At 45.3% G+C, this 14413-nt stretch overlaps 1 protein-coding gene across 8 annotated transcripts; it reads left to right on the top strand.

Annotated features, from left to right (window-relative positions):
• The first annotated feature begins 1498 nt into the window (after positions 1 to 1498).
• Positions 1499 to 14018, top strand: LOC148144225 (uncharacterized). Of its 8 annotated transcripts, XM_087974637.1 has the most exons (4): positions 1499 to 1642; positions 7822 to 7884; positions 8701 to 8804; positions 11149 to 14018. In XM_087974637.1, the coding sequence occupies exon 4, from the start codon at positions 11532 to 11534 to the stop codon at positions 12705 to 12707; it is 1176 nt and encodes a 391-aa protein (XP_087830763.1). In that variant the 5' UTR covers positions 1499 to 1642; positions 7822 to 7884; positions 8701 to 8804; positions 11149 to 11531; the 3' UTR covers positions 12708 to 14018. The 8 variants fall into 8 exon arrangements, with proteins under 8 accessions (XP_087830763.1, XP_087830760.1, XP_087830766.1 ...); XM_087974634.1 differs by lacking the exon at positions 8701 to 8804; XM_087974633.1 differs by lacking the exons at positions 1499 to 1642; positions 8701 to 8804 and adding an exon at positions 3584 to 3727.
• Positions 14019 to 14413: the final 395 nt, after the last annotated feature.

Here is a 14413-nt window from a genome sequence, read left to right as displayed (position 1 = left end):
TTTTATAAACCTCTATAAGGTCGCCTCTCAGCCTCCAACGCTCCAGGGAAAACAACACCAACCTATTCAGCTTCTCCCAATAGCTCAAATCCTCCAACCCTGGCAACGTCCTTCTAAATCTTTTCTGAACCCGTTCAAGTTTCACAACAAACTTCTGACAGGAAGGAGACCAGAACTGCACACAATATTCCAAAAGTGGTCTAACCAATGCCCTGTACAGCTGCAACATCACCTCCCAACTTCAATACTTGATACTCTGACCAATAAAGGAAAGCATTCCAAACCCCGCCTTCGTTATCCAATCTACCTGTGACTCCACTTTCAAGGAGCTATGAACCTGCACTTCAAGGTCTCTTTGTTCAGCAACACTCCCTTGGATCTTACCATTAAGTGTATAAGTCCTCCTCTGATATGCTTTTCCAAAATGCAGTGCCGTATATGTATCTATATTAAACTCCATCCTGTTATCCTCTGAGCTAAGCATCTTCACTGTCCACTACACCTCTAATTTTGGTGTCATCTGCAAACTTAGTAACTATACCTCGTATATTGACATCCACAGCATTTATATAAATGATGAAAAGTAGTGGACCCAGCACCCATCCTTGTGGTATACTACTGGTCACAGGCCTCCAGTCTGAAAAGCAACTCTCCACCACCACCCTCTGTCTTCCTACCTGTGAGCTGGTTCCGTATCCAAATGGCTAGTTCTCCCTGTATTCCATGATATCTAACCTTGCGAACCTGTCTCCCTTGGGGAATCTTGCCAAACGCCTTACTAAAGTCTATCTAGTACCCTGGCATTTAAGTCGTCAGGCCCAGGGGACTTGTCTGCCCTCAATCCTAATAGTTTGCTGTGTACCTTTTCCCTCTCAAAGTTGATTGTTTAAGTTCTATCCTTTCTATCACCTCTGACTTGCCCGTTCCATTAGGAATGGTACTATTGTCCTCCAGCTTGAAAACTGAGGAAAAGGATTGACTTAGCATCTCTGCCATTTCAGTGTTCCTCCTATTAACTCACTGGTTTCATTTTCCAAGGGACCATAGCGACTCTGTTCCCTTTAGCATGTCAACAGAAGCTTTTGCTATTCTTTTTGATATTTTGTGCTAGGTTTCTTTCGTAATTTATCTTTTTTTTAGTATCCCTTCGTTTTATGTTTGCAAGTTTTCCAATGTTTCAGCCTTCGAGGTCTTGAATAACATTACGGAAAAGACTGAAAATTTTTAAAAACAACGTTAAAACTTAAAGACAAACCCACCTTTCAGGTGGCTGGCGAGGGGAGCAGGGAACACATTGGCCCCGCCCCCATTGTCTCCGATTGGTTGGATGCCTCGTCGAACCGCGCCCACTACACGCGGGGTGACGTCACGGTCTGGTCACCCAGTCCCTGATGAGTTGGCGCATGTGCAGTGTAGGTCATGTAGCGAGACAAAGGCAGTGTTACTGAGTGGGAGAGGAATGGCGCCGGTGGCTTAAGGAACAAGAACAGGACCCGCTGGGAAAACTGAGCAGCCCTGGCTGCATGTGTCAAGAGAATCCGAGGAAATGTTACGGGTCCAGTGATCCTCCTTCAGAACAGAAATAGGTTTCGGAAACATCCCGGAGAGGTCGCCAGGCCTGAGCGCCCGGGGAGAGGGGACAGTGAGTACCTACCTCGACACTGTCCTATTCCCCCCGAGTCCAGGAACTCCCCACATACGTTCGAGACACCACCCACGCCCTCCACCTCCTCCAAGACTTCCGTTTCCCCAGCCCCCAACGCCTCATCTTCACCATGGATACCCAATCCCTCTAACCTCCATCCGCCATGACCAGGGCCTCCAAGCCCTCCGTTTCTGCCTCTCCCGACGTCCCCAACAGTACCCTTCCACCGACACTCTCATTCATCTGGCTGAACTGGTCCTCACCTTTAACAATTTCTCCTTCGAATCCTCCCACTTCCTCCAGACCAAAGAGACAGCGATGGGCACCCGTATGGGCCCCAGCTATGCCTGTCTCTTTGTTGGCTACATAGAACAGTCCATCTTCCGTAATTAAACCGGCACCACTCCCCACCTCTTTCTCTGCTACATTCATGACTGCATTGGCGCCATCTCGTGCTCCCGCGAGGAGGTTGAGCAAACTTCACCGACATTCCACCCTGACCTTAAATTTACCTGGACCATCTGACACCTTCCTCTCCATCTCCATTAATAACGACCGACTTGATACCAGCATTTTATAAATCCACCGACTCCCACAGCTACCTGGATTACACCTCTTCCCACTCTACCTCCTGAAAAAAGGCCATCCCGTATTCCCAATTCCTTCGCATCCGCCGTATCTGCCCCCAGAAGGACCAGTTCCACCCCAGAACACACCAGATGGTCTCCTTCTTAAGATACCGCAATTTCCCTTCCCACGTGGTTAAAGATGCCCTCCAACGCATCTTGTCCACATCCCGCACCTGCGCCCTCAGACCCTGCCCCTCCAACCGTAATAAGGACAAACGCCCCTGGTACTCACCTTCCACCCTACCAACCTTCGCATAAACCAAATCATCCGCTGACATTTCCGCCACCTCCAAACAGACCCCACCACCAGGGATCTATTTCCTTCCCCATCCCTTTCCACCTTCCGCAAAGACTGTTCCCTCTGTGACTACCTGGTCAGGTCCATGCCCCCCTACAACCCACCCTCCCATACTGGCACCTTCCCCTGCCACCGCAGGAATTGCAAAACCTGTGCGCACACCTCCATCCAAGGCCCTAAAGGAGTCTTCCACACCCATCAAAGTTTTACCTGCACATCCACCAATATCATTTATTGTATCCGTTGCTCCAGATGTGGTCTCCTGTACATTGGGGAGACTGGACGTCTCCTAACAGAGCGCTTTAGGGAACACCTCTGGGACACCCGCACCAATCAACCACACCGCCCTGTGGCCCAACATTTCAACTCCCACTCACACTCTGCCGAGGACATGGAGGTCCTGGGCTCCTTCACCGCTGCTCCCTCACCACCAGATGCCTGGAGGAAGAACGCCTCATCTTCCGCCTTGGAACACTTCAACCCCAGGGCATCAATGTGGACTTCAACAATTTCCTCATTTCCCCTTCCTCCACCTCATCCCACTTCCAAACTTCCAGCTCAGCACTGTCCCATGACTTGTCCTACCTGCCTATCTCCTTTTCCACCTATCCACTCCACCACCCCCTCCCCCCATATCTATCACCTTCTTCCCACCCCTACTCACCTATTGTACTCTGTTACTTTCTCCCCACCCCCACCCTTCAGGATCTCTGCCTGTATTCCTGATGAAGGGCTTTTGCTCGAAATGTCAATTTTACTGCTCCTCTGATGCTGCCTGAACTGCTGTGCTTTTCCAGCACCACTCTAATCTAGACTCTGGTTTCCAGCATCTGCAGTCATTGCTTTTACCGAGAGGAGACAGTGAGACAGGGGAGGATTGGAAACCGCGGGAGGAGGGAGACTGGGGAGTTTATAAACTCCTCGGGGAGGCCTGAGGCCGTGAATAAAAGCTCCACAGGCCCAGTGTTTACTTTGTTTGGGGAAGGAACTCTGGGGGCAACCGGTCGCCATATTCGTGAGGGTACGACGCATGTTGTCTTGGGGCGGGGAGCGTGAGCATCCGTCTTGGTGAGGGCACCATCAACTGTCATTTCTGAGAGAGAATTCCAACTTTGTGGCAGCCTTTGTGTCAACTAGAATTTTCTCATTCTGGATGTAAGTTTGCTCGCTGAGCTGGAAGGTCATTTTCAGATGTTTCATCACCATACTGGGTAACAACATCAGTGAGTCGAGTTGAGCACTGGGATTATGTCCTGCTTTCTATTTATGTATTTTGGTTTTAGGATGGTGATATCATTTCCGTTCTTTTTCTCAGAGCATGGTAGATGGGGTCCAAATCAATAAATTTCCAGTTGGAATGACATGTTCCAAGGAATTCTTGTGTGTGTTTCTGGTTGGCTTATTGGATGGTAGCTTGTCATAGGATGGATGTATGGTCCCAGTCAACACGGTGTCCTCCTTTGTCTGTATGTAAAGATACTAGTGATAGTGGATCATGTGATTTTGTGGATCATGTGTTTTTGTGGCTAGTTGATGTTCATATATCCTGGTGGCTCGTTTTATTCCTGTTTATCAGATGTTTGTTACAGTCATAGAATCCCTATGTGTGGAAATATGCCCTTCGGCCCAACAGCTCCATACCGAGCCTGTAGAGAGTATGCCAGCCAAGCCCATTCCTCTACAATTACCCCTGACTTATGTACCACTATGGGCAATTTTAGCATGGCCAATTCACTTAGTCTGCGTATCTTTGGATTGTGGGAGGAAACCGGAGCACCCGGAGGAAACCAACACAGACACTGGGAGATTGTGCACACTCCACACAGACAGTCACCCCAGGATGGGATTGAACCCGGGTCCCTGGTGCTGTGAGGCAGCAGTGCTAACCATTGAGCCACTGTGCCGCCCCCTTATATTTCAACAGTCTTTCAACTTTAAACACATTCATCACAGTCTTCCCAGAGGATTAGACTGTTCTCTCTCATTAGAGATGGCTGGTGGTGGTTTATCTTGAGGGTCACCACACCTCAGCCGAGGGGAAAGGCCGAGAAGGAGATCCTCACGTTTCTCCAGCTTGGGTGATACATAATGTGAAGCACCTTGGTGTACTTTTGTTAAAGAGTTATCATCAGTATTAGCTGCTGCTATTGCTGTCATTTATTGGAAAGACTCATGTCAAGTGAAACAATTTCAGCAAGAAATTAGCAGCTGGCAGAGCTCCCCCACCCAATGCCAAAAAAGTGAATGCTTTTGTTGGTGAAAGAAAATTGGCAAAGAAAAAAAAGTTAAAGTATCATGTACCTTTAGAAAGAGTGGAAGGGTTGATTTTTCAAAATAAATGAAAACAACATTTATGAAATGGAGCAACAAACTAAATTAACAACGCAGGTTTCTTTTCACATAACTGCACTACTGCAAATGTCTGTATTATGGGAAAATGTTATGTACTAAAATCTGTTCTTATTTTGTAAAGAGTCAGGTCCACAGGTTTAATTTTGTCAACAGTGATCAATAAGATCTTGATTGATACAGCATCTATGTGAGATACACTGGGAGTTAATATTTGATCGAGTAAGTCTCCAGTGACCACCACAAGAACAAAGTTTTTCCCTGTCTGAACTGTCAGAAAAGATGTGCTTTGTTCACAACTTTTGACTTCTTGGTGTGTTTGTATGTCTTGCAATATTTGATTTTAAACTATGTAATTTACAGTGAAAATGAATTGTTTGTGCTTTTTAATGTTGATTTTAAGGTCGCTGATAAGAAAGGATGTATGCATTTAGGCCGTCTAAAAATAGAATGTTTTTCATACTCAAAGTTGCTGTGCAAACAAAACACAATTTGGGAGGTGATGGTTGTTCCCTATCTCAAAGCCAATATAAATAATACCTGTGGTGTCAACACATGCAACCACTGCCTTTCACTTTTTTTTTTTGAAAATCATTGGGAATTTAACACATCACACTACTGCAGCAGTATCTGAGCACGTCACATCGGGCTTCCCATCAGGATGCTGTAACAAACCTCAACCTAATTTGGGATGTTGGGGAAAGTGCAAAATAAATGAATCACTGGTATATACCCTGTGGTTAAAGAGCGCTACAACAGTATTGTACGGACATGTCAGCTGTCTTGGTGAGACCTAACTTTACTCTGCGACACCTTGATTGGTTGTCGCTGACTGCATGTAAAACGAAACATTGTGGAGTAAAGACATTTTTGCGACTGAAAATGTTTTATTTGGCCTTCAGCAGTCACACCTACAGTTTTACCATATATTTTGCTGCTTATTTTGATTTAACTTGATGATGATATGTAATCTCAGTTGCTAAACAACCCTCAGTGGAGCCTCAAGCGTTATTTGAGATCCAACACAAAAGCCAATTTCTTCCAAATACAAAATGTTGCTGACTACAAAGAAAAATCACACAAAAGCATTTATCCATACCCAGATCGATTTACCGCAAGAAATAGCAGTATTGGCCATTCTGCTCCACCATTCAGTGAGATCATGTCTGATCTGATAACCCTCAATTCCATTTTCCTGCCTTTTCCCCAAAACCCTTGATTCCCCACTGATCTTCCTTTGACACCTTCAATTTTTCAGAAGTTTAACTTATCTAGAACTTTGAAGACTGAGATACTTGGACACACAGTACCAACATCAGTCCTTGTTAATTGTCCTTGCTTCTGTGCCATAGAAAATTGTTTTCTGGATCCTTGTTTGAGTCTACAAACTGCTCAATAAGCTCAAACAACCCTCTTCTGTTCTTCTCATGAGCCAATATCTCTGATAGCTCCATTTCAATGAAACTGAAAAAGCTTCCTATCACTTTTGGTTGCAGCCAATAGGGCCAATATTAAAGATGATTCTCATTTTTCTAAATACTTGAAATAGATTCAATTAATTTTAAACAAACAAGTTCTGACACATGTTCAGGTTCGTTTGAGAAGTTTAGCAGAATTGTTTTTCTCAGATGGGACAGTGAAACTTCTTTAGATTGTTTCCACTATTGGAGGTCTACCTCCAGTTCTTTTTCTTCGCACATTATAATGATCTTCTGAACTAGTTTTATTTCATTATATCCATCCCTTCAAACAAACCAATTCTTCCCATAAGTAAATTCATCCATCTCCAGCACATTCTAGGTGATATTGTTCCTTAAATTCCATTAAAATGTCCTATCTCTTTCCTTAAATCTATGCCCCCTAATTGCTGAAGCCGTCCACCAAGGGGAACAGTTTCTTCCTATCTAGACCCTAAGTGTCTTATCTGTACAAACAGGTCCTCACCCATCCTTCTCTGCTCTAAGGAAAATACCCTCAGCCGATCTAATCACTCTCATAGCTGAAACCCACCAACATGCACCACCCTGGGTTAGTATTCCCTTCTGCACCCTTTCTAGTGCCATCACATCCTTCTAATAATGTGACGACCAGAATCCAGTACTCCAGCTGTGGCCCAACGAATGTCTTGTACAGTTCCATCATGATCTCCTGGCTCTCATGTTCAATGCCTTAACTATTGAGGGCAAGTATTTCATCTGCCGCCTTAACCATTTCATCCACATGTCCTGTTGCCTTCAAGAATCTATGAACACATATGCCTTTTTCTGATCTTCAGTACATTCTAAGTTCTTGTGATTCTTCATGTACTCCCTTGCCTGTTGATCCTCCTGAAATGTATCATCTCAATCTTTTCAGGATTGAACTCCATCTGTCATTGTTCTGCCCATCTGACCAACCCATCTTTATTGCCCTGTAGTCTAAAACTTTCCTCCTTGCCATATATTAGTGTGGGTTCTGAATTTCTTTTGGGCCTGATTTATTTAGGTTGCTATGTGTTTATTTTGTGGGATATTTTAAGAAGATTGGGAGGACACTTGGATCCAGTATCTGTTTATACCCAAAGAAGAAACTCAAACCAGAATTTTTTTTTTATCCAATGTTTTCCCTGGTAACATTTTCACAATGACTTCAATTCCTGAACACCCTTAGCTTAACTTAAACTATGTTCAAATCGAGACATTACTGAATGGAGATCATAACTTCTTGTACTATTAAATCTGTCTCCAGCAATGCTGCAAATTAGGTAACCTTGCATTATTATTTTATAACTGTGCTCAAAACCTTTTCTAAAAAGTGACCGGATGAAGATTGAAGTTGACTGAACTGCTTTCTTCATTTTAAAATATTGCCAAAAAAAGTAAATGTTCAACATATGCAATATTTTTCTTTCTCTAAAATAGGTAATGAGGTGAAAGGGAATAATGGACAAAGCAATGAAAACAGTGCTGACTCTAATTCAGCAAGTATGTTCTTTTCAATAAGTTTAATTCCATATTTACATTAATTACAGTTATGTGAGTGACACAAATAACAATACTTTAAGGCTGTTACTTAAGTTTAGAAATTCAATCACACTCTGTGTAGATGGCTTAAAATCATTATATCAAAAGCTTAAAGCGCTTGCATAAAACACAACCTCAGTTATGTTCATTATTTCCCAAAATGGGTTATCAAGTAAAAGGGAAGTATTATTGGAGATTTGATGACAGCGGGCAAAATGGCAACTCTAATTTCGCAAGTATGCAAGGTTTAAGCTTAAAATGCATGACAGGTTTATTTATCCAAGAAATAAGCACCTTTACTCTCTCTAATATTAGCTCCAATTATCAATATTTGATATGAAATTAGAAGATCTAGCTTGAGAAATCTACAACGTATTGCCACATGCTTGCCATAAATACGACAGGAACACAGTAAAAGTAGTGAAAATTAAGTCAGATGTTTGTGGTTACAGATCCATAAGATACAGAAGCAGAATCAGTCCATTCGACTTGTTGAGTCTGCTCCACCATTCGATCATGGCCAATGTTTCTCAACCCCATTCTCCTGCATCCTCCTTGATTTCCTTACTAATCAAGAGCCGACCTTTATCTGTTTTAAAAGCACTCAGTTACTTTCCTCATTTCAGTGGCAATGAGTTCCACAGAGTCAGCTCTTTCTGACTGAAAAAAATCTTCCTTATCTCATCCCAGCATTTCTTGCCACCGAGAACTATGGGGGCAGAGTCCATGTCTATACTTCCTTGCATGGTAATTTGTAAATAACATTTGTTTTTTCAGGTTCATTAGCTGCTGCTTCAGTGTGTTGGTAGATTTGTGGGCTACCATGATGCGGAGAGGTTTGAGTTGTCTGGACATCATTTCACAGATGTCTTTGATGTAAGGTAATGTGGCTAGGGTTTCTGCGCATGTGTCTGCTTGTTTGAGTTTGTTGTTGAGAAATCAGCGGACAGGGTTTATTGGGTACCGTTCTTCTTGAATATGCTGTATAAATATTTATCTTCTGCTCTTCGTAGTTCCTGGGTGGTGCAGTGTGTAGTGGCTCGTTGAAATAGTGTTCTGATGCAGATTCGTTTGGGATGATTTGCTTCTGCATTAGGTACTTGGGTCTGTGTATGTTGTTTTCCTGTAGACGTTAGTCTGAAGTTCCCTATTGACTGTTCGCTCTACTGACATCTAGGAATGGCACTTTGTTGTTGTTCTCCTCTTTTGTGAATTTTATGCCAGTAAGGATATTGTTGATGGTGTTGTAGGTTTCTTCTAATTTGTTTCATTTTCTGATGACAAAGGTGTCATCACTGTGGCGGACCCAAAATTTGGGTTGGAGCACTGGGAGGGCTGTTTGTTCGAGTCTCTGCATTATTGCTTCTGCTAGGAACCTTGATATTGGTGGTCTCATGGGTGTTCTGTTGATTTGTTTGGAGGTCTTGTTATTGAATGTGAAGTGGGTGATAAGATACGGGTCCACAAGCTTGACAATGTTATCTTTGCTGATGAAGTTGGTGCTGTTTGGTGTTTGTGTCTTTGATGGTTCTTGTAGTGTAGTCAGTGTTTCTTTGGCCACGTTGATGTTAATGGATGTGAACGGGGCTGTTATGTCAAAGGACAGCATTATTTCATCCTCTTCTATCTTGGTGTCTTTGGTGTTCAGGAATTCTTGGGTATAGTGAATGGAGTGGCATGAATCTTCGACTTGGTGTTTTAGTCTTCACTGGAGGTCTTTGACTAGTCTGTATATTGGTGGTGTTCTGGGTAGTGAGACTATGGGCCTGAGGCGGGCGGGGGGCTCCTAGTTTGAAGAGGAGGAGAACAACAACAAAGTGCCATTTCCTGGATGTCACAGTAGAGCGAACAGTCAATGGGGAACTTCACACTAGCGTCTACAAGAAACAATACACACGGAGCAAATACCTAACTACAGAAGCAATCATCCCAACGCCCACAAACGAAGCTGCATCAGGAGATTATTTCAACGAGCCACCACACATTGCAGCACAGAGGAACTGCGAAGAGCAGAAGAGAAATATGTATACGTACTCAAGAACGGATACCCAATAAACCCAGTCCGCCGATTTCTCATTGATGCTTCCAAGCTAACCCTCAAATTTGGTTTGTCCCTGCATTCTTTCCTGGCTGTCTTTTGTGGGTTTTGAAAACTTTCCCAATCCTCTGACTGAGGATAAGAGTTGGGAAGTTGTGTTGTGGCTGTACAATATTCCACTTTTGGAATATTGTGTGCAATTCTGGTCTCGCTCCTATCAGAATGATGTTGTGAAACTTGAAAGGGTTCAGAACACATTTAAAAGGATGTTGCCAGGGTTTGAGCTGAATGGGCTGGGCTGTTTTTCCTCGTGCATCAGAGGCTGAGGGGTGACTGAGAGTCAATAATAAAATCATGAGAGGCATGGATAGGGTAAATAGACAAGGACATTTCCCTGGGTGAGAGAGTCCAGAACTAGAGGGTAAAAGGTTTAGGGTGGAGGAGGGCAAGATTGAAAAGGGTCCTAAGGAGTAACCTTTTCATGCAGAGGGTGGTGTGTGTAAGGAATGAGCTGCCAGAGGAAGTGGTGGATGTTGATACAGCTATGACATTTAAAAGGCATCTGGATAGGTATATGAATAGGAAAGATTTAGAGGGATATGGGCCAAGTGCTGGTAAATGGGACTAGATTAGGCTAGGATATCTGGTTGGACCGAAGGGGCTGTTTCTGTGCTGTAGATCTGACTCTGGCTTGCCACTAACATTTGCCATGTCTGTATGTTTAGTTTCTCTCGGGTTGTCTGTGTCAATGCCTTAATGTCACATTCCACCCACCACATACCACCACCACCACAGGGACGATAACCAATTCATGTCTCTTTTTTTATCAAGAAGCTGTGTTGCAGGTTCAACCTGAATTTACACTTGTTTTGCTTCCCAAAATCAGACTTGCTCACTCTCAGCAATATCCCAATATCCTGAAAGATATTAATTTTCACGTGGTGTTATCCAAAATTCGAAGGTGTCAGTCCTGACGTTTTTGCTTTTTCTGTCCCTGTAAGATCCTGAATCAGCAACTTCAGGAGAATTAATTTGAGGGAGTGAGAATAGAGGAAGAGAGAGAGAGTGGGATGCTTTCAATTTTGTGGAACAGCAAAAGAAAAAAATGTTCTGCAGAAAGTGGAGTAGCTTGTTCTGAACTTCTACCCTGGACTGACCGTGATGACTGTTGTAATCTCTTTTTCCAGAGTATTTGAAGATGTGAAGACTGAAGTTTAAAAATCAACAGATGAAGGGCCTATGCCTGAATCGTCGATTCTCCTGCTGTTTGGATGCTGCCTGACCTGCTGTGCTGTTCCAGCACCGCACTTTTCAACTCCTCTCCAGCGTCTACAGTCCCCACTTTCACATCGATGTCTGACAGTCACTCAATCCATCGGGACCTCAACGATTTTGAACTATGATTCTGTGAGAAGGAGCAAAACATTTTGGTTCCTGTTTCAGTCCATTTTCAGCATTAGTGGGACTGGATGAGAGTCTCTACTGTTACAGCGCACTGTGTGTAAAGCCTGAAACAGTTATACAGCCAGGAAAAAGGAATTTACTGTGGGCAGGGGCTGTAGCTGCGGCCATGGTGAAACCAGAGGAATCCCACACCGTGGAGAAACCATGGAAGTGTTGCGACTGCGGGAGAGGCTTCCATGCCCCATCTGTCCTGGAGATTCATCGGCGAAGTCACACCGGGGAAAGGCCATTCTCCTGCCCCGAGTGCGGGAAAGGCTTTACTTGCTCCTCCCGCCTGCTGGACCACCGCCGAGTCCACACTGGGGAGAAGCCATTCTCCTGCCCTGAGTGTGGGAAGGGCTTCACCTACTCCTCCCACCTGCTGGCCCACCAGCGCGTCCACGCTGGGGAGAGGCCCTTCCCTTGCTCTGAATGTGGGAAGGCCTTCAGCAAATCCTCGGACCTGCTGAAGCACCAACGGGTCCACAGAGGGGAGAGGCCATTCAGCTGCCCTGAGTGCGGGAAGGCCTTCAGTGATTCCTCTACCCTGCTGAGGCACCAGTGGGTCCACACCGGGAAAAGACCGTACTCGTGCCCTGAGTGCAGGAAGGGCTTCACCCGCTCTTCTGCTCTGCTGACCCATCTGCGGGTCCACACGGGTGAGAAGCCCTTTAGCTGCCCAGAGTGCAGGATGGCCTTCAGCAGGTCTTCCCACCTGCTGAGGCACCAGCGGGTCCACACTGGGGAGAGGCCCTTCTCCTGCCTCCAGTGCGGAAAGTGCTTTACCCAGCCCTCCAACCTGCTGACCCACCAGCGGATCCACACCTGCGAGAGACCGTTCTCCTGCCCCGAGTGCGGGAAGGGTTTTGCTGTTTCCTCTCACCTCGTGGTCCACCGGCGGGTCCACACAGGGGAGAGGCCATTCAGTTGTCCCGAGTGCGGGAAGGCCTTCAGCAATTCCTCTGCCCTGCTTCGGCACCAGCGCGTCCACACTGGAGAGAAGCCGTTCTCCTGCCCCGAGTGCGGGAAGGGCTTTACCCGCTCCTCCACACTGCTGACCCACCGGCGGGTCCACACGGGGGAGAGGCCATTCAGCTGCCCCGAGTGCAGGAAGGCCTTCAGTGATTCCTCTGCCCTGCTGAAGCACCAGCGAGTCCACACCGGGGAGAGGCCCTTCAGCTGCCCTGAGTGCGGGAAGAGGTTTACATTTTCCCGCAACTTGCGGAAGCACCAGCGGGGGCACCAGCGCTCACAACAATCAGATTCCACTGCTGACATTGCCATGAGTCCTCCCCAGGACTGATTCTCCTGACAGTGGGTGCAGTGGGAGAGTTGGTGCACTGTATTTGTTTTCCATTGGACTGCAACCTCACGGCTCAGGGGTGGCATTGTGACTCAGTGATTAGCACTGCCTCATGGCACCAGGAACCAAGGATCAATTCCACCCTTGGGGCGACTGTCTGTGTGGAGTTTGTGGAGGGTAGGAGAATGGATGAGATAAGAAACCGCTGCCTTTCTTGAGACAAGTCTCCCGGAGAGAAGTTGCTGACTGACTGTCTGATCTGTTGATCCTCACAGTGCCCCATTGCCCTCAGTTAATTGGAGGAGGTCCACACGGTAGTACCGAAGCCCCTCTTTAGACAGTGGAAGGAAACCTGTGCAGACAGGGAAAACATGCAAACTCCACACAGTTACCTGAGGCTGGAATTGAACCTGGGTCGCATATGCTGTGAGGTAGCAATGTTAAGCAGTGTGCCACCCCAATATGTTATAAAACTGGAATAAACCTACTAAGTTGGAAATGTGTCCATACCAAGAACTTACTGTAAATGTTTGGAAGCAAACGTCCACCGGAATTGTCTTTGGGATGGATCCAAAACTAACTTCGTTAATGATTGAAATTACTTTGACCTCTGGAACTGTCTGCCAGAGAGTGTGTTGGAGTCAGATTCAATTATGGATCATTAAACTGAAAAGGAAGGCAATTGCAGTGTTCAGTGAAGAATAGTACAAGGTACTGTAGTGGGCGGCACGGTGGCACAGTGGTTAGCACGGTGGGCGGCACGGTGGCACAGTGGAGATCTGGGTTCAATTCCCGCCTCAGGCGACTGACTGTGTGGAGTTTGCACGTTCTCCCCGTGTCTGCATGGGTTTCCTCCGGGTGCTCCGGTTTCCTCCCACAGTCCAAAGATGTGCAGGTCAGGTGAATTGGCCATACTAAATTGCCCGTAGTGTTAGGTAAGGGGTAGATGTAGGGATATGGGTGGGTTGCGCTTCGGCGGGGCGGTGTGGACTTGTTGGGCCGAAGGGCCTGTTTCCACACTGTAAGTAATCTAATCTAATATGAGTTTCCTGATTGGGGCTGTTCACTTGCTCCTGTTACCATTTCAGGTTGCTAACTTTTCGTTAGCATCCTGCACATGTTGGGATTTTTTCTCCTTTCTATATCTCCTTGAGTGACTCAGTGACAAATCTAGTTTATGAATTATTCCTATGATATCTCATGAGAGGGTTTATGATATTCACAGTGTGTCCAAGTGACGAAAAACAAACTGTTCATCTTAAATATTTGATTTTAAACAATGGAAATAAAATTAATGTTTGGAAAACACAACTTGCTGTGTAGTAAGATAATCAGAAGTAGGAATGGGAGGAAGTAATTGACCGTTGAGATGCTCTGTCTTTCATTTATCTAAATTCTCTTTCCTGCACTTGTTTTTTCATGACTTCATCTGCTGAAGTGACTACACTCCAAAAGCTTGTGATTTCAACATAAGAGCATAAGAACTAGGAGCAAGAGTCAGCCTTCCAGCCCTTCGAGTCTGCTCCACCACTCAATAAGATCATGACTAATCTTTTCGTGGACTATGCTGCACTTATCTGCGTTTTCACCATATCCTTAATTCTTTTATTTTTCAAAAACGTATCTACTGATTCTAGTGATTGCTGAAGTAATGTCAAATACTTCCCTGGGCAAGGAATTCAATAGATTAACAACCCTCTGGGTGA

Source organism: Chiloscyllium plagiosum, unplaced genomic scaffold (assembly GCF_037043375.1).
Source record: "Chiloscyllium plagiosum isolate Xiang-an unplaced genomic scaffold, Cpla_swu_hap1 HiC_scaffold_27, whole genome shotgun sequence".
Classification (NCBI taxonomy): Eukaryota; Metazoa; Chordata; class Chondrichthyes; order Orectolobiformes; family Hemiscylliidae; genus Chiloscyllium; species Chiloscyllium plagiosum.
The sequence above is the reverse complement of the archived record's forward strand: the minus strand, read 5'-3'. Positions and strand labels throughout refer to the sequence as shown.

Bases quoted from the DNA above. Each gene is read 5' to 3' on its own strand.
- LOC148144225 (XM_087974640.1), top strand. From the start codon at position 11,532: ATGGTGAAACCAGAGGAATCCCACACCGTGGAGAAACCATGGAAGTGT.